This window comes from Monodon monoceros, unplaced genomic scaffold (assembly GCF_005190385.1).
Source record: "Monodon monoceros isolate NGI ecotype Baffin Bay Population unplaced genomic scaffold, NGI_Narwhal_1 Super_Scaffold_15, whole genome shotgun sequence".
In the NCBI taxonomy this organism is placed as follows: domain Eukaryota; kingdom Metazoa; phylum Chordata; class Mammalia; order Artiodactyla; family Monodontidae; genus Monodon; species Monodon monoceros.
Window position 1 is genome coordinate 46,668,909 of NW_021703771.1, and position 25,306 is coordinate 46,694,214.

Genomic DNA, 25,306 nt, shown 5'->3' on the forward strand with positions numbered 1-25,306 from the left:
TCTGCATGTAGGTCGCCCTCTGGCATCTGTTCTTCGCCCAGACAGGAGCAGATTAACAGAGTGGCTGATTAGGGGGCTCTGGCTCACTCAGGCCGGGGGGAGGACAGGGCACGGAATGCGGGGTGAGCCTGCGGTGGCAGAGGCCAGTGTGATGTTGCAACAGCCTGAAGCCTGCCGTGTGTTCTCCCAGGGAAGTTGTCCCTGCATCACGGGACCCTGGCCATGGCAGGGTGCTCAGCCTCCCGGGAGGGGCGGTGTGGATAGTGAGTTGTGCTTGCACACGGGTTTCTTGGTGGCGGCAGCAGCAGTCTTAGTGTTTCATGCCCGTCTGTGGTGTCTGCGCTGATAACTGCGGCTCATGCCCGTCTCTGAAGCTTGTTTAGGCGATGCTCTGAATCCCCTCTCCTCATGCACCCCGAAACAATGGTCTCTTGACTCTTAGGCAGTTCCAGAGTTTTTCCCAGACTCCCTCCTGGCTAGCTGTGGCACACTAGCACCCTTCAGGCTGTGTTCACGCAGCCGACCCCAGTCCTCTCCCTGGGATCTGACCTCTGAAGCCCAAGCCTTAGCTCCCAGCCCCCATCCACCCCAGCGGGTGAGCAAGCTGCTCTCAGGCTGGTGAGTGCTGGTCAGCATGGATCCTCTGTGCAGAAATCTCTTCACTTTGCCCTCTGCATCCCTGTTGCTGCACTGTCCTCCGTGGCTGTGAATCTTCCCCCTCCCCACCACCCCCCATCTCCGCCAGTGAAGGGGCTTCCTAGTGTGTGGAAACTTTTCCTCCTTCACCTCTCCCTCCCTGAGATGCAGGTCCTGTCCCTATTCTTTTGTCTCTGTTTTTTCTTTTTTCTTTTGCCCTACCCAGGTACGTGGGGACTTTCTTGCCTTTTGGGCATCTGAGGTCTTCTGCCAGCATTCAGTAGGTGTTCTGTAGGAGTTGTTCCACATGTAGATGTATTTCTGATGTATTTGTGGGGAGGAAGGTGATCTGCACGTCTTACTCCTCTGCCATCTTGAAGGTCCTCCGTGATGCAGTGTAACTTAATGAACCATTATTATAATAACATTTAGGTCATTTCCAATTTTTGTCATTATGAATAATAATTGTGATGCAAGTCTAGTTTTTCCAAATTCTGGATGACTTCCTTATAATACATTCCCAGATAGGAGATTACTGAAAGCATCAAAGGATATGAACATGGTTATATCTCAGTATATACCACTGTCAGTAATGCAGGAGATGTTTTGCCCCGTTTTTTGTTGTTGTTGCTGTTGTTGTTTTTTGCGGTACGCGGGCCTCTCACTGTTGTGGCCTCTCCCGTTGCGGAGCACAGGCTCCGGATGCACAGGCTCAGTGGCCATGGCTCATGGGCCCAGCCGCTCCGTGGCATGTGGGATCTTCCCAGACTGGGGCACGAACCCATGTCCCCTGCATCGGCAGGCGGACTCTCAACCACCGAGCCACCAGGGAAGCCCTTGCCCCATTTTTTAAACACGGGAGCTCTCACCTTTTCTACTTAATAAGTTTGCATATTGATGCAATAACTCTAAATTTTGCATTCTGGCAATCAACAACAGCTGAATATATGCCATATTATATTATACTATATTAAGATTCTATACATATTATAATATTCACACACTACATACATAGAAATGTATAAATATATAGTGATATAAATAATGTGTATCACCGTACTGATGAATTATTTCATCTTCATGCTAAGACCAATGATCTTCTTTTCTTACACAGGCTTTTCTAGAAATAAGTAACACCACATAAATATGGTTAAGTCTTTTGTCACAAAAACTCTATAAACTCCCTAAGTGTCAGACACATAATCCTTTATATAATACTATATATAGTAATGCTATTATAATAGTAATAGTATTTTTAGGTTCTTAAAAAATGTCATTTCTTTGCACTAAAACTAGCTTTTAGATGCATAAATGGCAACATATCTGGCTAGGAAAAAAATGAATTTCCACCTAGAACAAGTTTATAAAAAGATTAATCATATCGATAGAATAAAATAGGCCAATTTTTACTGCAAAGAAACATTTCAGTGTGCAGAATTACCAGAGAGAAGAATGTTTTCTCTTGATTTCCATTTTGGAGTTAAATTTACAGAAAATAGCCTTCAACTCTCAAGGAAAAAGAGTTTTTATTTATTTTTCTCTTTTCCTTCTTGTAACACAGAGCTCCAGGACACTATTTTGTTATTGGTGGTGTTGTTGTTGCTTACAGACTTTTTTAAATGTCAAAAGTAATGGATTCCTTGATTTACTGATAGACCACTAAACTCCTAGAGGTGATCACACACATCTGCTCTGACCTTCCTTATCACAGTCTCTGTAACTAGGACCATGTCACTGTTGTGCTCACTGGATGCCCAGGGGCTGCATGGCATTGTCCAGTTGAATGATCTAGTGGTCTGTGTCTTGGAAGCATTGACCTTTCTGTCCATGGAGAGCCTTCTTGGTTAACACCTGTCCATCCCTTCCCCATGTCTTGATATCTCTCTTTCCTAAGTGTCTCTGAGACCATCAAGGCAGCCTTAATGTGTCGTGTGTTTGACGATGTCCATCTATCTATCTCCTTTCTATAGAAGATGGAACACAACCCACTTCTGAAAGTTCAAATCTTTATAAAATCTGAAGTTAATAAAGATATATCAGTAAGAGGAACAGATTACTGCATCACAGAAGAAGAAGAGAGTGGCTGTGCAGGACAGCCCTTGGTACCATGTCCAAAGGTGAACTGCTTAAGGTGGGTGTTGGGCCTTAAAGAAGAATACATTGGTGGACAAGATCAAGGTCTTCTTCATAGAGAAAAGTAGTTTGGCTGCATTTTATATTCTGTTATCTCATTACTTACTATGAAATCCTCCCGGCCTTTGGGACACTTGCTTTATCATCTGTCCAGTTGGAGACAGAGAATTAGAAACGTTGGCTGTTTCCAGCTCTGATTCAGCACTCTGGGGGCATGAAAGCCAGGAGAAATGTGTTGGCCCGCAAATGAGCTGCTCACAGCAGCACGTTGTTGATGAAGGCTGGTGAGTAAATAGTGCTGAGCCCCAGAATGAGGACACATGATGCTGAGTTTAATAAATACAATCCCAAGGTGAATTTGAAGCAGAGACCTAGACCAAGGTGACTTGATGTAGGCAGCAACGTTCTGTTTGTCTCTGCTTTCTGAGTATGACCGTATGAGGCAGGCCTCTCCTGGGATGTGCAGCCAGGGACTAGAAAAATCTAATGACATATGAAAGAAAAGCCCTTCAAGGTGTACACACCTGGAGAGTGGCTCAGAACTGCAGTTTTAGAGACCTGCCATTGCTTCCCTCCATAAAGCAGCAGAAGTAAACATCAGAATCTACTACTTTCTCCCTTCCTTCCTCTTCCTCCACTTCCTCCCCCTGTTCCTCCTCCTGCTCTTCCTTCTCTTCCTCTTTGTCTTCCTTTCTCTTTAAGTTTTGCCTCTCATTTTGTCAAACCAGGGATTAAAATTTGAATCTTGACTTCCTGTTCTGTTACTCAAAGTGAGGGATGAATTTGGAAAGCTTACTTGTTAACAGAGGTTATATATACAAAGGCTAAATCAGTAGATGGAGAAGGTCAAGTAGGTCACCTCTCTATGAGCTTCTGAGTAAACAATGCCCCTTTACTATGATGTGTATTTCTAAAATAGCTATGGACCATGGTAGGCACTTTGAGAGGCATCCTGCCCCATACCCCACCTTTAGTGTATAAGCGTGCTCAGGATACAAGTTTACCAGAGAGCCATTAAAACTCAAAATAGCCACATTTCAAGTATGGCTCTTAATTAGTAGCATGCGAATAAACTGAGAAGTTAATAACCCTTCTGTCCTTCAAAATTATTCTCCAGGTTATAAACTCTTTGTCAATCGTAGCATTCTCTCAAAAATGCTATTCAAGAAATGTCAAAGCTACTCGAACTCTTATGTTTCTACAGCAGAAATATTGTTTATGTTTTTTAACAAAAAAGATGCATATGAAATAAAGGGGAGGATTGAGGATTATGAAATCTCCACCTTTGGAAGTATTTGGGTGTTCGGTACCGGCCATCTGTGCTGGTTGTTGGGTAGGACCTGCCCGGGCCCTTCATTTGGCGTGGCTGCCCTGCAGGCCAGCTGAACTTCCCACTTGCTTCACCGTCCAGTTGAATTTCAGCATCTGTCCCTGCATGCACAGATTAAACACCTGCTGGCTTCTAAACCCTCTGAAGACCTTTGCTGCTCATGGAGTGAAGGGAAGTTGGAGCTTGGACAGCACATTTGGGCAATTTCTGACACTACAACTAAATACACTGTACAAAATTCACATTCTCTCCAACACAATTCCCTCACCAGTTCTCTTCCAAATATTTCTGTAGAGGGGAAAGAGCATCAGGTGTAGACCACCTGTCTCACATAGTTGGAGGGTGGGGGATCTTGAATTAGATCTTCCTCTTAGGTCCGGAAGCCAGATATTCACTTCTGCCAGCGATCCTGTGAAAGGCTGGGCTTCCTGGGTTCCCACTTCGTGCACTGGGCTTTAGGGAAGACCAGGACACAGAGGATCAGAAACCCTTAAGTCATTGCCATCGTGTCGATTGCAGGAATTGACGTTGACAGACTGTCTCTCTTACAGTGCCTTCCCCATGATGCCCTACTGTGAGCATGTAGTATCTCCTCCCCACTGCCTGCCCTTAGCTGGCCATGCTGTACTATAAGTTAGCATTATTTTTTTTTTTATAATTCTCCTGGTGTTAGCAATGGTCTACATTTACCTCAGAATACTTGTGAAGAATTCAGATGTCTCCCTACCCTTGTCTTGTGTGTAATCTATAGTTACTAACCCATTAAACACACTGTTCTATGTCTGTATTTGTTTCATCTTTGAAGAGAAGTAGATATAGAATTGTCCCCATGGTGCTGGAACATTTAACAAAGCTCATTAAAAAATACCCTCTGGTCTATTTGAGTGTCTCTATTTGAGGCTTTTAGGTCTCTATGCTAACATTTATGCCTTGATGGGAATAAAACATTTTTTTCTTCCAGTTTCTAAGTTTATTATAGTTGAATCACAGTATTTATATCTTGAAGGAATTTTTGTGCTAGTCAAGGATGGAGCCTTGTTTCTCTCATTAATCCTTCTACTTTCATCCCTCCCCTTTTTGTTCTTAGGGACTCCCAAAGTAGTTCAGTAGTTTTGCTCTATTTCCACTCATATAGTTTCAATAAATATTTCCATAAATACCAAATGGGAAAATGTTTGCAGATGTGTTCTGGGATTGTCAACTGAACCAAAAGTTTGTGTGCCAAACATGAAAGGGTGAGTTTAGTGAGAAAACTGGCGCCTTTCATCTCTCTCACTGATCCAGCTCAGACAGCACTGGGAATGCACTGGAGAGAACACTCTGTAAGAAAACATTTTATGAAATATGTATCACAGCAGCTATCATGTTCTGTTCTTCGAAGGGCCTCATTTCTCACCTGAATGTAGATTAGCAATGTCCATTCATTCATGGCTAGGTAATGTTTGCAGGTTTTTAAGCCATTCTCCTTTGATTTTATATGTCATAGTTTTAAAAAATGAATAATTGTCATATGAATAGCTCTATTTTTCTAGGTATTATTACACGTCATCCTGTCTACACTTCATTCATCCTTTAGCACATAATTTAAGTGTCTTTTAGTTTTGTGAACCTTTCTTTTCTGCCCCTTCCCCCTCCTCTCAGACTTAACTTGTCACTCTCTCCCAAAGTCAAAGAAACTATAGTCCGTCCCCATAGTAAAATTCCAAACATTTCCAAAGGAAGAGGAAAAGGGGGTATTTTAGGGAAGCAAGATGCTTTACTCATGAATGACTTCTTAGCTAACCAAAATGGAAGTAAGGTTTTCCAAGAGTAGAAGGAATTGAGACCTTCTGTTCCCCAGATTTCCACAAAACAAATTAAATCTGACTCCAAGTTTCTTGGCTTTGGACTCAGAGGAAATTCTCTCTCAGCCATTTGGGGGAAGGGTACCCTTTCTTCCCAATTCTCCCCAAATCCTGGCATCCCACTGTTGCCAATCCCATCCATTCCTTTAGGGCCACACAGATGACTCAGGCTGTCATGCATATCAAAACACACTGGACTACCAGTATGCATGTTTTCCGAGACTGCACTGTCCATTGGAATCCAGGGGCTTTGTGAGTTTTATGCCACCCATGGGCACAGAAATCGATTCAGGCTAGGAGCCCTGGTTCCTGGGATATAGCTTCCCTAAATGGTTTGCCAAGCCAGTGCACCCAGATGTCTGTGCCTTTCCCCTCCCCAGAGTGGCATGAGGAGGTGGTTCTGGGTCCATTTCACTTGTAGAACCTACCCTAGTCTTGACTCTTCCTCCAGCTTGATACTTCTGTGCCCTCCTCTCTTTAGCTCTCTGCCTTCCTTACACCTAACACAATCTGCTCCATGGGATTCAAGACACAAATTTAGCCTTCTGCTTTTAGTCCTCTGTTTTCCTTCCCAATAGAAAGTATTCTTATGCCAGGGAACTCAAAGCCTGAGAGGAAAAAAATATAGGGGGAAACCCACATAACTAAATGTCTCAATAAGTTATTTCACTATCAACATAAAGTAAATCCTAGTCTCTTTTTAGCCACTCTTTCTGAAGTTAATGTAATATCCGTCTCACCCAAGGAAGAAATGACCCAAGGTCAATCTGACCTCTTATTCACTCTTAGGGAATATATCAGTAACTGAGTCATTAAACAAAGCCCATTCTGCCTGTCTTACTCATAGAACTTCATTAGGTTTATCTAAAATGTGCTTGAAAAATAATCTAATTTATCTTGCTCTAAGTAATTTAATTAGAATTCAATTAAATTCAGTAGAATGCATACATCATTTTAGATGTTGCACCTTGATTCATTTTATTTGCTATTTTTACTTTAAAGATGTAGTGAAGTTATTTAGCCCTGCAGTAGTCTATCTAAAGTAATCCATTTCATACATAAACTAACTAGTCCTCAGGAGCACTAAGGGAAACAAAATGTGTCCATCATTATGCATGCCACACACAACTCATTTGAATTTAATCTCTTTGGCAGACTGTGTGCTGGGGAGACAGGTACTTCAGGTATCAGTTCACTTACACTTCCAAAACCGACACCTTTTCAGCCCCTCCCTTGTTTTCCATCTGACACACACACACGTAAATAGATCAATAAGAGAAAAGAAATGATATTCAGACTCTATTCAAATCACCTTCACAGTCACTATTAAAACTTTAAGGTGTCAATCCAAAAGCACAAGCAACAAAAGCAAAAATAAACAAGCGGGACTACATCACACTAAAAAGCTTTTGCAAAGCAAAGGAAACAGTCAACAAAATGAGGGCAATCTACAGAACAGGAGAAAATATTTGCAAATCGTATATCTAATAAAGGGGGTTAATATCCCAAATATCGATATATAAGGAACTCATACAACTCAGCAGTAAAGAACAAAAAAAAACCAAAAAACCCCCAATTTTTAAAAAATGAGCAAAGGACCTGAATAGACATTTTTTCAAAGAAGACAGACAAATGGTCAAGAGGTATATGAAAAGGTGCTCAACATTATTAATCGTGGAGGAAATGCAAATCCAAGCACAGTGAGATATCACCTCACACCTGTTTGGATGTCTATTACCAACAAGATAAGAGATCACAAGTTTTGGCAAGGATGTAGAGAAAAGGGAACCCTTGTACACTGTTGATAGGAATGTAACTTGGTACCTTCACTGTGGAAAACAATATGACAATATGGAGGTTCCTTAAGAAATTAAAAATAGAACTCCCATATGACTCAGTAATCCCACTTTTGGGTATATATCCAAAGGAAGTGAAATCAGTATCTCAAAGATATATCTGCACTCCCATGTTCATTGCAGCATTATTCACAATAGCCACACTATATATATAATATATATTATATATATATAATATATATATTTTATATTTATATATAATGGAATGTTGTTGAGCCATAGAAAAAGAAGGAAATCTTGCCATTTGTGACAACACAGATGAACATGGAGGACATTACACTAAGTGAAAAAAGCCAGACAGAGAAAGACAGATACTGTACGACCTCACTGATATGTGAAATTTTAAAAAGCTGAAGTCATAAAACCAGAGAGTAGAATAGTGGTTGCCAGGGACTGGAGGGTGGGGGAAATGGGGAGATGTTGGTCAAAGGGTAGAAACTCTCAGTTATAAGATGCATAAGTTCTGGGGATCTAATGCACAGCATGGTGATTATAGTTAATACTGTACTTATACTTGAAACTTGCTAAGAGAGTAGATCTTAAGTGTTCTCATTACACACACAAAAAGGGTAACTGTGGGATGGTGGGTATTTTTAATTAACTTGATAGTGGTAATCATTTCACAGTGTATACATAGGTTAAATCATCAAGTTATACACCTTTAAAAAATCACATCGTACAACCAAAATATATACAATTTTTATTTGTCAATCATACATCAGTAAAACTGGGGGGAAAAACAAAAACAAAATGTTAGATTTTCAGGAGAACCAGGGATGGCGTCTGAAACTCTCTTGTTTAGGGATGCTGTGGTTCAAAATACTAAAGTGTCGGGAAATTGTTTTTCTGTTGAGTAGACATGCCATACTGAGTTACTAACACAATGTTAAAGGGCCTGGGCCCACGTGGGTCCTATATAAGCAACACTGGAAGGATGCCAACTTAACTCATTTTCCAGGAAGAGAGCCATAGTGCTGTATGTTGGGTTTTTGGGGGCCAGGATAATATAGCAGAAATCCTCCAAGGCTATAAGCTTCTGTAATTTAAAAACAAAGGGGGATAACAAGTGTCTTTTTCCTATATTTCCTTGATCCCAAATTGCTTATAGGTGAGGCATCTCAAGCAGGCGGTGAGCCGTCTTGGTTTACCAGTGTGCTGGAGCTGTGGTAATGCCTCAGCATTGCTCCCAGCCACCAGGCTGCATCACTGCAGCTGTTTCATCTAAGGATAGGTGGTTTCAAGAAGTTAGGCTGGAGGAGAGGTGGAGAGATAGGAAATACGCCTTTAGCCACAAAAAAAAAAAAAAAAATTTGTTAGAAATAAAATTAGAGTGTTTGTTTTTAGCTCTTGAAGTTTTACCTAATTTCCCTGTTAGTCGAACTTTAAAAAATTGAATGAGGCCATTCCCTTTTTTTAAAAAATTTTAAAGACAAAACCTTAACATCAAAATATTAACATTGTCTTCTTTCATATTTTGCCACATACTCATTGGATGACCTCTGTGCCTTGGACAATTTGGAAACGTTGCTGCAGCCTTTACTAAGTGACACCGGTGAGCTAGGTGAAATCTGTCAAAGATCTGAAACTGCTTGGATTTCCCCAAATCTTGAAAAGGAAGGAAAGGGGTTTGTAAATGGTTTCTGTTGGAGACAGTAAGTGACTGCTTTCCCCAGCAGTGTCTGCTGTAAGAGGGCCAACCCGACTGAAGCCGTGTTGAAGGTTAGGAAGACACCTCACCTTGTCCCTTCCCACCCTGGGGACTGGATTTCACCAAAGCCAGTGTCTCAGAGCACAGCTGGTACCTTCAACAGCATTTCACAATGAGCTCAAGGAAGAGAACATGAGTGTGCGATTTATGTTTACATAAGTGACCCTTCATTTTTCTTTTCTTCCTTGTTCTTAAAGAATACGACTTGAGCGCCTGAGGCTGGTTTTCAGTCATAGCCTTGGCAGCTACATTACTTATAAGAATAGGCTAATCTCTTTTTTATAGAGCATGAATTTAATGAGAAGGCTCATTTTCAGAAAAAAAATCACTATGGCACCGTTGGTTTGTAATCTGCCTGATATTTTTGGGGGGCCTGCTGTGTTTACCATAATGCTTAGTCTTAGCACCTTTTAAAAAGTTGGAACATTGTGTACCTTATGAACCAACCTGAGTTGTCTTTGAACAAATTCTTTGATTTAATATTGTTATTTTTTCTTTTTCCACCAGCCCCCACTCCTGCCTCAAGTCTTAAAAATTTAAAAATCCTCCTTCGATTGCCTGGCCTCAGGAGGTCCTCCCACTACCCGTCACCCCCTATTCTGTCCTCTTCCATCTTAAAGGCAGCTGAGAACCTTTTGGTATTTCCCATTTAAGGACATCCCTTCCTTCTGATCTTCTAATTGCCTTTTCCTCTTTTAACCCTGAAGCAGGAGTGGCAATAATAGATTTTTTTATATTAGAATCATCCCTACAATAGAAATTTCAACAGGTCAAATCTCTTAAATATATAACCTTTAATTATGGTAAATAGCCAATGTTCACTCTTTCAGAAGACCTTTTCCTCTAGAATAAATGTTTTCTAGCCCATCTTGCAAAAATTGGATTTTGATATAATTTTGAGTTGTTTTTCAAGACAGTGTGTCAGAAGTACTGAGATAAAAATGCTCCTTTACTCTCAGATCCTTGTGATGGGGCAGTTGGTATCATCTTTTGATGCAAAGAATGAGGTGGAAAATGTCAGCTAGTCTCCACTCAGAGAATCTTCTTATGACTTGAAAGCAAAGGCAGATATATTTGTCTTCTAAAATGAGGCATGGCTTCCCTATTTATTTATCCTGAGTTCCCTGTTAAGTTCTTCCAAGTAAAAAGCATAATTGATGATCTCAGTTGATTATACATTTTTCAAGCAGGTTTTAATTGTGTGTGGAGAAGTTCAGCACTTAGTGGAATCTAATTTTCCCAATTTGCTCTCCTTCAAATACACTACACTTCATGCATACAAATTTGGTAAATGTGGGATAAAATAATGGAATTTGACATGGGTCTTTATTTTTAAAGAAAGTGAGTCACCAGTCCACTTGTACTTTCTTTGTTTTTATTTATTCAATAGATTTGAAAGTTAAATGTTTGCCATTTGGCCTTAGGGTTCACTAACATAATTCAAAATGCAAAGTTAAAAACATTTTGTAATAAAAAATGTCAAAGTCATTTAAAAATGCATCAAGAAAGAAGACAGCAACACAGCTGGCCTAAAATGTAGTCATCTCTTTCCTAATCTCCAAGAAGATATTAGCAAGTGTGAGAATTCAAGTCAGAAATTCCTATTTAAAACTAAGATCTGTTAGTTTCATAATAGTCATGTCAGGTAAGACCCCTTAAAAATTCCTCATTTGCTTTTTTTTTTTTTTCTTTCCTTCCCCAACTTACGAAGAGCAGGAATCCTTTAAACTTTCCATATTTAGGAATAAATTAATTAGTCAGAACTTCAGGAAATAAATCTGGGATGCATGTTAGCAATATTTTCTCAACGTATCAATGCAATCATACAGATATATTTAAGTAATCAATAAGGGTATTTGGTACTTATGAAGTGTGCTAGAATGTAATAAGAGCTATTATTCTGAGTATTTATCATGAACCAGATACTGTAGTAGGAAGTTTATATCAACTGTCTCATTTAGTCCTCATGACAGCCCTGAGAGATATGTATTTTTATCCCTATTTTATAGTTGAAGAAAATAGATGAGTCTCAGCTACTTAGTGGCAGAGTCAAGATCCAAACCCAGATCTATCCATTTCAAAACATATTCTTTCTCTTTCTGACTTACTTCACTCTGTATGACAGACTCTAGGTCTATCCACCTCATTAGAAATAGCTCAATTTCATTTCTTTTTAGGCTGAGTAGTATTCCATTGTATATATGTGTCACATCTTCTTTAGCCATTCATCTGATGATGGACACTTAAGTTGTTTCCATCTCCGGGCTATTGTAAATAGAGCTGAAATGAACATTTTGGTACATGACTCTTTTTGAATTCTGGTTTTCTCAGGGTATATGCCCAGTAGTGGGATTGCTGGATCATATGGTAGTTCTATTTGTAGTTTTGTAAGGAACCTCCATACTGTTCTCCATAGTGGCTGTATCAATTTACATTCCCACCAACAGTGCAAGAGGGTTCCCTTTTCTCCACACCCTCTCCAGCATTTATTGTTTCTAGATTTCTTGATGATGGCCATTCTGACTGGTGTGAGGTGATACCTCATTGTAGTTTTGATTTGCATTTCTCTAATGATTAGTGATGTTGAGCATCCTTTCATGTGTTTGTTGGCAATCTGTATATCTTCTTTGGAGAAATGTCTTTTTAGGTCTTCTGCCCATTTTTGGATTGGGTTGTTTGTTTTCTTGTTATTGAGCTGCATGAGCCGCTTATAAATTTTGGAGATTAATCCTTTGTCAGTTGCTTCATTTACAAATATTTTCTCCCATTCTGAGGGTTGTCTTTTGGTCTTGTTTATTATGGTTTCCTTTGCTGTGCAAAAGCTTTGAAGTTTCATTAGGTCCCATTTGTTTATTTTTGTTTTTATTTCCATTTCTCTAGGAGGTGGGTCAAATGCTAACACATATATATGGAATTTAAGAAAAAAAAATGTCATGAAGAACCTAGGGGTAAGACAGGAATAAAGACACAGACCTACTAGAGAATGAACTTGAGGATATGGGGAGGAGGAAGGGTAAGCTGTGACAAAGCGAGAGAGTGGCATGGACATATATACACTACCAAATGTAAGATAGATAGCTAGTGGGAAGCAGCCGCATAGCACAGGGAGATCAGTTCGATGCTTTGTGACCGCCTGGAGGGGTGGGATAGGGAGGGTGGGAGGGAGGGAGACGCAAGAGGGAAGAGATGGGAACATATGTATATGTATAACTGATTCACTTTGTTATAAAGCAGAAACTAACACACCATTGTAAAGCAATTATACTCCAATAAAGATGTAAAAAAAAACAACACCACACAAAAACCATATTCTATTTTATGACACCATGGTGGATCTCTGGAGGAAGATGACAAAAATTTTAACCTTACAAGCTAAGAAGTAAAAACATACCTTTTAGGGGCTTCCCTGAGGAGCTTCCCTGAGGGGCTTCCCTGGTGGCGCAGTGGTTGAGAGTCCGCCTGCTGATGCAGGGGACGCGGGTTCGTGCCCCGGTCCGGGAAGATCCCACATGCCGCGGAGCGGCTGGGCCCGTGAGCCATGGCGGCTGAGTCTGCGCGTCCGGAGCCTGTGCTCCGCAACAGGAGAGGCCACAGCAGTGAGAGGCCCGCGTACCGCAAACCCCCCGCCCCCACCCCCCAAAAAAACATACCTTTTAAGTCAGTTGTCTCCAAAGTGAGAGTACACATCTCAGGGGAAAATACAAGTTGATCCCCTGGGATTCAGGAAGAAAATATTATCATTAGTTTATATGTGGGGAAAAAAATGAAAATAATTAAGCTTGACTAATTTTTAACATATAAATTGACCTTGGTGCAATTTCTTAATTTGTAGATCAGATGGTTGCAACTTTATTTTTTAACTGCTGTGTAATTTTTTCTTTTCTTTATCTTTTTTCCTTACCTATTTTATTCCTACCTCCCTTCTTTCTCTTTCTTTCTTTTTGGTAACAGCTTTATTGAGATATTATGTAATTCACATACCATACAATTCATCTATTTAAAGTGTAAAATTCAATGTGTTTTAGAATATTAGTATTTAGTATTAGAGATATGTGCAACTAACACCACAGTCATTTTAGAACATTTCATCACTTCGAAAAGAAACCCCCTACCCTTTAATTATCACCTCCTGATCCCATCCCCCTAGCCCTCAGCAACAAGCTATCTACTTTCTGTCTCTGTAGATTTGCCAACTCTGGACATGTCATATAAATGGAATCATGTAAACTGTGGTCTTTTGTCACTGGTTTCTTTGGGTGATTGACTCCTTTAAGGTGTATGAGATTCTTTGACAGAGGAGTGGCTGTCCTGCTGTCAGAGGGGGTTCATAGTAGCCAGTTTATGTGAGTGTCTGGTTAAAGGATTTAGCAGTTGTATCATCTCAGTAACTAAGCTTCACAAAGAGGATTGTTGCCTTAAAAATGATTCCTACACAAAAGCTGAGAGTCAGAGGTAATACCACAATGTACCATAAATAAATAACCAAAAAAAGTGCTCAGCTGAAACTTCTCTTATTCTTAATCTGACCTTTCTCCATCAGCCATGTGGCAAAGTAAAACAAACACAGTGAAATCTAATCACATGTAACAAAAATATTAGCTACAATTTGTAATTGTCAATAAGACAATTTATAAGACAAAATATGCGTTTACTTCTACTTTTATTAAGGGTGGACTTTGCTCTAAGTATACAGCATGCCTTAAGATATTACCTGACATATTGTTAGCAAGCAGTTAAAAAACTAAGCAACCATAACATAAAAATAACTTATGCGATTTGTGGGGGGAGGGAAGGGAGTTATGTTTAATGTCATACAACCCATCACTTTTTAAAAAATTCTGTTAAATATAATAATCATTGTTTTGCCTCAACTGGTATTTCTTATTTATTAAGAAATGATCAAAATCCTTATATCAATACTACTGGAGAAATTCCTCTTCTTATCACTGTAAACACGGCTATATTACACAAGAAAAACAAGATGGCAACATTCTGCAAATAATATTGAAAGATGCATAAAAAGCTATGCTGAAGATTTGAAGAAGCAAGTATTAAAAGTCTGCAGCTTTGCAATGCTGAGATGAAAGTACAGATGTATCTAGCATGCCTCCATCAGAGGTGGATTTACCATGAAGCTAGTGGAGTTTCAGGGATGCCAAACTTGCACAGAGACATCTGGTTCTTCCCTCTTGCTCCTTATTGAAACTTTTCCCCCATAATGCAAGCAGGATTTGGATCTGACTAATGGAATGAGCAGAGAAATTTGGGGATGTTGTGGCAGGAGCTTACTTCGTTTCCCGTGCTCAGAAATTCCAAAGAACAATTCTTACTGAATTAAAACACTACCCTACGCTTTAGGGTCTTCTGCTTCTTACCTCTCTTTACCCATCTCTGCTATTATTATGATTCTCACTGGCCAGCCCAGTGATTCTGCGTGTCAGTGTCTGCTTCTGAGACAGCACAGCATTTCTTTTTTCCTGGAATGATATGCCACCTTCAAAATACCAAATTAACTCTCTTCCATTATTTAAAACAAGCAAAACTGACGCAAAACTCTGTTCTCCATGAAACCTTTCCATATTTGCTTTGGCCAATTTAAAAAATAAATTTATTGAGTATAGTTGATTTACAGCGTTGTGTTAGTTTCTGCTGTACAGCAAAGCGAATCAATTATACATATACATATATCCACTCTTTTTTTAGATTCTGTTCCCGTATCAGTCATTACAGAGTATTGAGTAGAGTTCCTTGTGCTGTACAGTAGGTCCTTATTAGTTATCTATTTTATACATAGTAGTGTGTATATGTCAGATTGGGACTGACATATTCTTTGCCTAGTTTTAAAGACTGACATTATCTCTGATAACTTCTAGCAATTTTATATAGACTTACTGGAGTACATGGGTATTTTTATGTTCTCTATGCAGGTACAGTAGCTTCACTTATTTAAGTTCCATGCCCCTCCACGCTTCTTGGAGGCAGGGACCAAGCATCCCTTCCTCATAACCTGTACCCAGCAGGCCTTGCCAAATGCTACTGAGTGATCTCTTTCTCTGCAGCTAATCCCCAAACCTGCAGAGTGTGTGCATAATAAATGAGTAAACATTGCTGCTAACTCAGCTACCAAAGAGTTTAATCAAATACACAGAAGGAATAGACTTTAAGATCGAAGATACCAATCTCAAGAGTTAATGATTACACATCAGTGTCTTCTAAAAGTAAGTCAGAATTACAGAGTAGAAGGAAATGTAGAGCTCATTATCTTAGCTTGAGTTCCCCAGAAAGCACAGGCTTAAGTGCCGCTACTTTAGTTAGGACTGTAATCCCAGGGAGTAGGAGTGAGGAAGGGAAGGTGGGAGGGACAGTTCTGGGGCACTGAGTACCCAACAGAGAACCTGGTGAGGCAGGACCATCTTTAGAGAACCTGCAGAAGTGACTGCTTCTCGGGACAGTCTGTCAGGGGGAGGGCCAGGGGGAGAGGAAGAAGAAGAACCTATCTGTCTGCTTTAGTTTTCTATTGCTCAAGTGCAATAATTCCCCGGCACCTCCCAGTTGCTGATGAGTGGGCACCAAATAGGTCCCCACAAGGTCTGGCCTTCAGCATCAACCTGGAATCTCCAGGGTAGAAGGCACAAGGCACACAGAATGGGCATGAGGCCCAGGGCCACTGGGCTGGGCCCACACAGTTTTGATTGCAGTCTATTCACAGTCTGTCATGGCAGCCGCCACTGGAGCTAGGATACCTTGGAGACAGGATACCTTGGAGACAGTGAGACCAAGAAGATTTGAAGGGGAGCATAAGTATCTTACACACTCGTCAATTAAACTATCCTTACTTTACACGAAGGAATCCGAGCCCAGAGTTGGAGATGTGCAGGATCATGGAGCTTAATCAACGGAACTCAAGAGCCAGGGGCTTCTAACTCCCTATTGGTGCTTTCCACTGTTCTGTCCCACTTCTCTAGACAAACAACATCTAATATACATGCACATCTGTGACTCATCCTCTCACACTAGAGTTTCAAATGTCTCCTACACTTACTACCTCATGGACTCAGTGGAATATTGTTTACGAGGGCTTCCTTGTGACTTACTTGGTTTCCTCTAAAAAACAAAAAGAAAAGAAACTGATACCACAGAACCAGAGAACAGGTTAAATTCCATGAATACAGAATCTGAGGCAAAGAAACTCCAATTAATGTAAAACCTCTGGAGATGTGTATTTGCTTCTTGCCTAATAATCTCCTTACATAGAAGTCTAATTAATACTTAAATGGAATAAAGCCTTTCAGCAAAGATCTTCAAGAAGCCAATGTCCTAACTTCTGAAAACAGCAACCTCGTCAAAGAACATAGTAGAACACATTCTTCCCGTGTTCAAGTGGTACTGTGTTTAGTCAAGGCAGCATACGCGCTATTTATGTACGTACATCTGAATTCATATGCTGATTCAGATCTGACATGATTTGCCTGAGAATAGTTAACAGAATGAAGATGTTTCTGCAGAAAGTTTGATGTGCTCTCCTTCAAGATGATGATGTAATTGTTTCACTCTCATACCAAAGAATTACAAAGCAATATGATTATGTAACTCTATGCTGAAATTTTTCATACCTCTTTAAAAGAATGTATTCTTATGACTAAGGGAAGAAAATGAGATTCAACTTATGTTTTATATTAAATCTTATTATTTTGAATATCTACTTTGTAAAACACAAGTTTATTTACAAGATTCTAACGTCTATTTCTTTAACAGAACGGAGCTTTTGTGGTAATGGTTTATGTCGGTCTTTATGAATACAAGCTCTATTATAACAGGTATTCAGCTTCCAGCAGCACTTTTTCCTGAGACTCATACATTTTTCATTGTCTAGTCATTCTGAATTTAAAGTGGATAGGATGTCCTTTTAAACACATAAACAAAGATGAAAATGTGTATCATAGTCTCTTCTCCATTTCTGCTGCTAAAATTATAGGAACTCTGTATCCTATGTTAGAATGCATCTGGTGTGCTATTCTATAAACTACATGAATAGCCAACAGCTCCCAGTATAAAATTCCACCCGGCACCGTATTTAGCATCATTTTTGCAAGATAGCACCTTACCAGGCTTGTTCAGAAATGCACCAGAAAAGAGTTTATTAATCTCAGTGTCTAACTGGCAGAAGGAATACGGTGAAAATGAGATTTTTTTGTCTTTCAGAGCTAGTAGTTTTTCAAGATAAGATAAGCAGTCTTTCAAACCTTCTGATCTTTTTCATTTGTAGATATTTTTTCACTTGTAAATTTATTCATTCATTCTGTATTTATTGAGCATTTATTTCCTTCCCATTCAGGAGTCCTCAAGGCACCAGGAATATAGAAATGACTAGAATACCTTCCCTTCTTTTCAGGAACTCATGAGTCATACAGTATGGTGAGCACAAGTAGAGATAGGAACATACAGAGAAGGACACAACTCAGCCTTAGCGAGCAAGGGGCGGCCAAGGGGAGGCTTCCTGGAGAAGATGGTACCTTAAGTTCATGAAGAATTAAGTGAAGGGACCAGAGATCTGCTGTAGTGGTTAGTGTGGGAAAAAATTGTTAGGAGGGCTAAGGTGACAGTAAAAGAACTGAAAAGATCCATAGGCAGAGACAGTGGTAGGAAGACATTCTGAGGCACAGATCACCAAAAGGATTTGCTCTGTGCTAAAAAAGAACAAAGGAGAATCTGATGAGAGGAAGATGGTGGGGCAGTGGAGAGGAGTGGGAGGTGGAATCAGCCGAGTGTCAACATCTAGGTTTATTTATATTTTTATTTATTTTGCTTTGGTGATTCTAGTAACTTAGCTCAGATATGCAGACTTGCAACAGCTCCAGTACTAGCTCCCTTCACTTGGGAAAGGACTGGTGAACTAATCTGATAAAAGGTCCCTTCCATTCCTTCCTGTTTTACAAGTCATGTTTATTAGCATGATGGACAAAACCATAATGTGTGTTTTCTATCAGATCATACCAGCAGCAGCTGAATGACACAGCCACTAATTAAAAGCAGAAATTGAATACAGCAGATTTGCTGTTTTGTTTGGCTGAAGAAACAAGAATAAGCTTGTGTTGACCTCTGTTGAAAGGCACACATTACAGATGTCTTGGTGGAAGAGTTTTCATCAGTCAGTTGGGACGAATTGTTTTGTCTTCACTTTCCCCAGAATATTTCTGGAAACCAGCCACTTAGGTTTAGCACTGTGTTCTGTGCCCTCTGTGAGGGAAAAGAGTATTTTTTTGGCAGCATAATGATGGTGTAGCATAGTAATTAGGAAGTTGGGATTTGGAATCATATGACTTAGTTTCTATCCAAATCTTCCCCCTGCTGGCTCTGTGACCTTGGGCGGGCTGCTTACCGCTCTAAGCATCAGTTTACTTATCTAGCAAATGGAACCATAACAATATCTGCCTTGTAAAGTTATTATGAGGATTAAGACAGAATGTATAAATCTAAGCCTGGGACTCGGCACATAGAAAGAACTTAATAAATATGAATTATTATTGCTATTTCATCTTACCTGGGTCCATTTTGTAGTAAGTTACTTGGGAACTAAGCTCCAAAATCTTGGTTTAGTAGTTCCCCAGTGACAAAGACTATGTCTTATTCATCTTTGCATACATAGTGCCTGGCATGTGAAGGCTGTTTTATAGTATTCAACATATTGGCACATATACATCAGAAGTACTAAAATTTTTTTTCTCTTATGTAAGCACTCTGTCATTTTTTTGTGGCTTGATTTTGTTCAGGATATCGCCAAGGTTTCAAATACCATGGTTGTAACTTAAGCAGTTGTAGGAATTACCATGTCCTAGCAGTAGTCGTCGACCTTCCTTTCCCAAGGAGACACACTCCATACACAGCATTCTCCAGTGGACATACTCAGCACCAGGACCCACTCTCTGGTATATGAGCTGTAACTCTCCCCACTTCTCTTCCACTTAAGGATGTAAGTTATTATGCAAGTAAGAGTGACCCAATGAGAGGATAATCATGAATCCACTCTAAATTATTTTTAATCATTTTAAACATTATTATTTTAACTATTTTTGTTATTTTTATGTTATGTAGTGACTAGATCAAACTTCTTCAAAGGATTCTTTGAATTCTTTAAAATTCTTCAAAGTCAGCACCTTTATTTCTCACCACTTCTGTCCAATTAGTCACCACTAACTATCCCTTCTGTGAAATTCTCTGTTCCCTTTGTTTCCATGATACCAAGTGTTGCTCTGGTACTGACCACCAAAAGTGGTCTTTCAAAGGCTGGCAGTGACTACAAATCATCTTTTGTCAGTCCTCATTCTTCATGCCCTCTAAGCAACATTCAATATTACAACTGTTCCCTCCACAAAAGTCTCTGTTCCCTTGGTTTCCTTGACATAAAGAACTACCTTGGTCTTCCCCTTAGCCTTCAAACCACTTCTGACTCCAATGATGTGCCTCTTCTTTCATCCCTAACCCCAATCTGGGGATTCTCCAAAGACTTCCTAGGCCTTCTTATTTTATTTCCTCTTCTTCCTTCCTTGTTGTTAGCATCCGTTTCCAGTACTTTAGCCGCCACTCTTATATGTAAAAGTTCCACATATTTTTCTCCTGGTTGACCTCCCTATCCAACTCTGATCCCATGATTCTAATACTGTTGGATCATTTGGAAGTTCATTTGGCAGCTCAAATTCAATATACCAAAAATGTTTGTTATCTTTACACTAAAACCAACTTCTTATCGTGGTTTTTGTTAGTGGGTATCACACTTCTCTTAGGCTGGCTTAAAAACCTTTGAGTTAAATCTGGTACTTCTCTTTACTTCTGCTTTTCTTTCTTATTTTTTTTGAAATCATCCTTTCATTTCAACAAAACTGTTCAGTGTTGCCTAGGTCTACCTCTGCACTGTCTTGAAGCTCTCCATTTTCTACTTCCTCTGAATGGTACTGCCCAGCTGTAAATATAGTGAAGAACATTATACCCGCATCACAGTAAAAACAGTAATTATAGTATAATGATATAGAAGTAAAGGAGATATATCCCAAGGGAAGAGAGGGCAGAGAAGACTTTTTAAAGGGGGTAACATAACGTGTGAGCCAAATCTTGAAAGATGAATAAGAGTCAGACTGACACGTCGGGATGAACATTCTGGAAATAATAACATGTGAAAAGGAATGCCAACAAAGAAGACCACGACTCGTTGTTGAAGTGCAAGGAGCTCTGTAGGTCTGGGGCTCTGGCTTCATGGGGGAATAAAGCGGGGAAGCAGGAGGCAGAGCTTTGCGGCAGTAGGAGTGGAGGGAGGGTATTGAGGGCCTCGTTTCAGTATCTGCTGCTGCATAACAAACCACCCCAAACTTCATGCCCTAAAACGACACAACCAATGATTATTTCTCACAGTTCTCCAACTGGGCAGCAATCACTGGGGATGGTTCATCTCTGCTCCACATGACTCAGGTTGGCGCTGCTCCACTGGGGCCAGAGGATCCACAATCCTTACATGTCTGGTACTTCAGCTGAGGTGGCAGTGGTTGGCTGGCTCTCCCTTCTTCTTTTCACACAGCCTCTCAATATTCGGTAGCCTAGCTCTGGTTCTTTACATGGAAGCTGTATCCTAAGAGGGCAGAAAATGGAAGCCGCAGAGCTTCTTATTAGGTTTAGGACCAGAAGTCACATGACATCTCCCCCTACCTTCTATTGGTCAAAGCAAGTCACAAGACCAGCTTAGCTTCTGGAAAAGGAAAATAGACCCCACCTCCCTTTGGGAGAAGCAGCATGAATATAGAGGGATGTGAGGAAATGTTGGCAGACATCTTTGTAGATGGTGTAACATAGGCCTTATAGATCGCTGCATTCTGTAGGGTACCATCTATAGGGTATCATCTATAGGGTAGGATTTTAAGCAACAGACTGACATTTTAAACTTACATGTTTAAAAATATCGCTTTGACTCCTTTGACACCTTTATGAAGATTGAATTGAAGGGTCAGGGCCAGTACCTGGAAACAGAGCAATCTACCCATCTACCAAGGCAGCCTCTGCCAATATGTTACAGGCTAACCTCTGCAGAGCCTTTTTCATAGGTCCACATGCATTGCCACAATTTGTCCTCCTCGTGGAAGCAAATGGAATGAGTGATGGATGCCTTTTTTAAAAAGAAGGATACCACCAAGGTGTCCACCCAGAACCCTGCCCAGGGGTCCAGTGCCCCTTCCAGAAAGATGGATTCACACCTGCCATGGGGGAGGGAATATGCAATGCTGCCGTTGCTCTGCCTAATGCTTTTCTGTTTAGAAATACTACTCTTTGCTTATTTTATGTTCATTTTTCTTTAAATAAATAAACCAGGAAAGTCAGATGAGACCCCTGGGGAGAGCAGAAGTCTGCTTTGCAGAAGCCAGGGGCTTGTCCTGTGTCAGAGCATACAGGTGGATGTGACCATAAAGCCCACATGGGCGTTTTATTTCTATGCAAAGTTTGACTCTTGCCTGTAATCTCCACTACAGTGGACTGTAGGGTCAGTGCCTATAAAAAAAAGCCATAGAAAATATTCACAGAATTTGAAATGTCTTATTGTACCCCCTCAGTCACTAAATTTCCTTCGTGAATGAGAGTTTTAATGTGTCAGCAACTGCGACTTGAGCAGAGGAGAGCAGAGACTAGTGCTTATTAGTGCTTGTTAGAGCAAACTGTTCAATATCTGGGAATGGAGAGGAGATAGTCCTTTTAGACTATCAGGGGTTTGTATGGCCCCTTTACCTAAGTGTTCCTAGAGCCAAGATTTTGGTCTATGAAGAAAAAAGTCTCTGTTTTTTGGTACAAGAACCTGAGGACAAGGTTGGAATATGGTCCTGCTTCATCAATGTTCAGGTTCTCTCTCAGGTTTCTGAACATTTGTTCATGCCATGGTGGCATCAGGATGATGTTAATTCTCCCCCAGAGCTCCAGGGCTCAGTAGGTAGAAGCCAGGATCACTTGGAGAGATTTGGTCTCAAATCTCAGCTTTGCCACTTCCTAGTTATGCGACTGTAAGAAAATTCCTTAACCCCTCTAAACTTTGGTTTCTTCCTCTGCAAAACCCCAGTAAGGTAGCATTGCTATTATGGATTAAAAGAAATACTGTTTATTGCACTTAGCCTAGTGAATGGCACAAGTGCTTAGTAAATTTTAAGTGATTGTTCTAATGGACTTAATGCTGATCTTTGCTATGTTTCTCTTTATTTCTCAGGGAGATGTTAATCTCTGTGGCTCTAGGCCAGGTGTTATCCCTCCTTATTTGTGGAATTAGCTTGACCAGCAAGTACCTGTCAGAAGATTTCCATGCCAATACACCAGTCTTCCAGAGTTTCCTCAATTACATCCTCCTCTTCTTGGTCTATACCACCACACTAGCTGTCAGACAAGGTAAGCATGCAAAATCCCGAGAATATAGCTTTGTTTCTCTTTTAGCAACATCTGCAAGAGTGATGAGCGATGACCAGATTAACTTTTTTCACTTACAGCGTCATAAGACAATTCAAAACCCCAAATCTCACTTTTCTATTTTGCAGTAATACAGCAAACAAAATGAGTGAGTAAATCACAAAGAAGCATAAATTGTGTGAATTCAGCAGGAAGTAGGAAATGCATGTATAGGCAGAAATGTACAATTGCTTATATTTGAATTCCTGTTAGCATTCCTTGTACCCCTCAGTAAATCTAAATAGACTGCTTCACTGGAACCTGGAACAGCCCTGATGAAGCTGTCTTAATAAATGCTAGCCCTTAGAAATCCAAGGGGATTACAAATATATGTTCTTGGGAAAGTGTCACGAGAAAGATAGAAATAGTAAACACAAACAACTCTAGTAATAACAAAGGGGAAAAGAAAGAAAAGAAAGCTACCACAAATGGCTATGTGAGATGTTCTGTCTAAATTTAAAGAGCCAAAAAAATGAAACAAGTCCTCCAAGAGTCAGTGCAAGAAAAACTTATTAAAGGGCAATTGCAGTTGAAATCCTTGGGGTATATCTCTGGAGGATGTACTTCAGAGACTTATGATTATACCTATGGCCCAGAAATAGCCAATAATAATCCCCCAGTATCAGCTGTGGACTGTAAAATATGCACTGAAAAGTAGCCATTAATAGGTTTGAAGACAATTATATACCATAATAATGAATAAAGATATGTGTATAGCTGTATACATCAATCCTAAGAGTCATACTTTTTAGAAACTTTGCTAATAATCATATATCAGCATTGAATTTTTACATTTCCTTATTTGGATTGTCCTTCAGAGTAATAGTGCTTAATTAAAATGATTTGGCCAGGACTAGATTTCATCTTAGAGGGAGAGTAAAAATGAACAAGTTACGACTGAATTCTAGTTTAACTTGGGATTTGTTTAAAGTGTTGGAAAAGCTAATTTCATTTACTTCTCAAATATTGGTGTTATTGGTGTTTGTTTTTAAAATTTAACATCAGTAGGCATAATTAATTTAAGAGTAAAATTTCAAATAAAACCTCAGGCTACAAAAGTTATAGACATTGAGTCTCAGCTATATTTCCTCAGTAGGATTTGGAAGCTAATGATTTTGAATGCTACAAATGCATTATCTAAACAGTTATACCCACAATTTCACCATTGGTGCCTCAATCCAGGAAAAAACTCCAGAAAATGAGGAAACTGGGGAGGCATATACTTAGAAATTTACTTATGAGAGACTGTTAACATGAAGAATGTATAGTTTGGTCATTCAAGAAGAGAGAGCTATGCAGTTCGACTTAAAAATCACTTGATGAAAGCTTGAATAATAGTTTAGAATTATTAAAGAATAGAATGATTTTAGCCCAGTACAAGGATTATAATTAAGGATAGTAAGATTAAATGAAGAGCAATTTTGCAACACTCTAATATAACCAAAAAAATCACACGAAAGTGGTGAATTTACGTTCTGTAGAGATTTTTAGAACCAAACAGTCTAGACTACAAGATGGTGAATTACAACTAGTCTTTGGGTTCTTGTCAGTCTTACTTTCCAGGAGGCCAGAGATTTAACAAAAACTCTCATCAGGGAAAAAAATAAAATCAAGCCATTCTAAGAAACAGAGAATAATTGTACAGTTACAGGTAGAGACAGAAAAGCTTAAAAAACTAAATGTAGAAAAAGACCCAAGGTTAACAATAATACCTTCTGTTGAGGCTTTATAATGTGCCAGCTACTACATATGTGAATTACCTCTTTTATTCCTTCAATCCAAGGAAATAAGAATCATTATCCAAAATTTTATAAATGAGAGATCGGAGGCTCCCCCAGCATCAGGAACCTGCTCCAGGCTACAGAACTAGGGAGAGTAGGGGCCCCTCCCAGGCCAGGGCTGGGTACCTTCATGGCCCACTGTGCCCACCCCTGTGCGGTCCGGGGAGGAAGGAAGAGGGAAGGGAGACAGGCTGGAGCAAAAGGAGGATTTTTCCCCTTGAATTTCAAAACCCTGGATAAAAAACCAGCCCTGGGGGCAAAGTCTAGTGAGGCACAGCACTGATGTCAGGAGGATGTGACTGTAAACGGTGCTGGGAGAGGATGGCGAGGGTGGGCAGGGCAGAGGCACGACTGGAAGGAGGCCAAGGACCAGAAACAGCAAGGAATTCAGAGGCTCTTTGGAAGGAAAAAACTGAAGAGGACCTGAGAAAATTCTTACTGTCATTGCAGTTGGTGATGGAGAGAACCAGTTTCTAAAATGCCTTATCCAGAGATTTCTGCATTGCCTCAGATTATCACTAAATATGCTGGCATGTCTTTATTTGGATGTTTAC

The 25,306-nt window shown here is 40.0% G+C and overlaps 1 protein-coding gene across 1 annotated transcript in view; it reads left to right on the plus strand.

Annotated features, from left to right (window-relative positions):
- Positions 1–25,306, plus strand: part of SLC35F1 (solute carrier family 35 member F1) — a 414,335-nt gene that overhangs the window by 224,635 nt on the left and 164,394 nt on the right. The window contains exon 2 of the mRNA XM_029224221.1: positions 22,739–22,914. Coding sequence (XP_029080054.1) covers positions 22,739–22,914 — 176 coding nt within the window. The remainder of the gene's footprint in view (positions 1–22,738; positions 22,915–25,306) is intronic.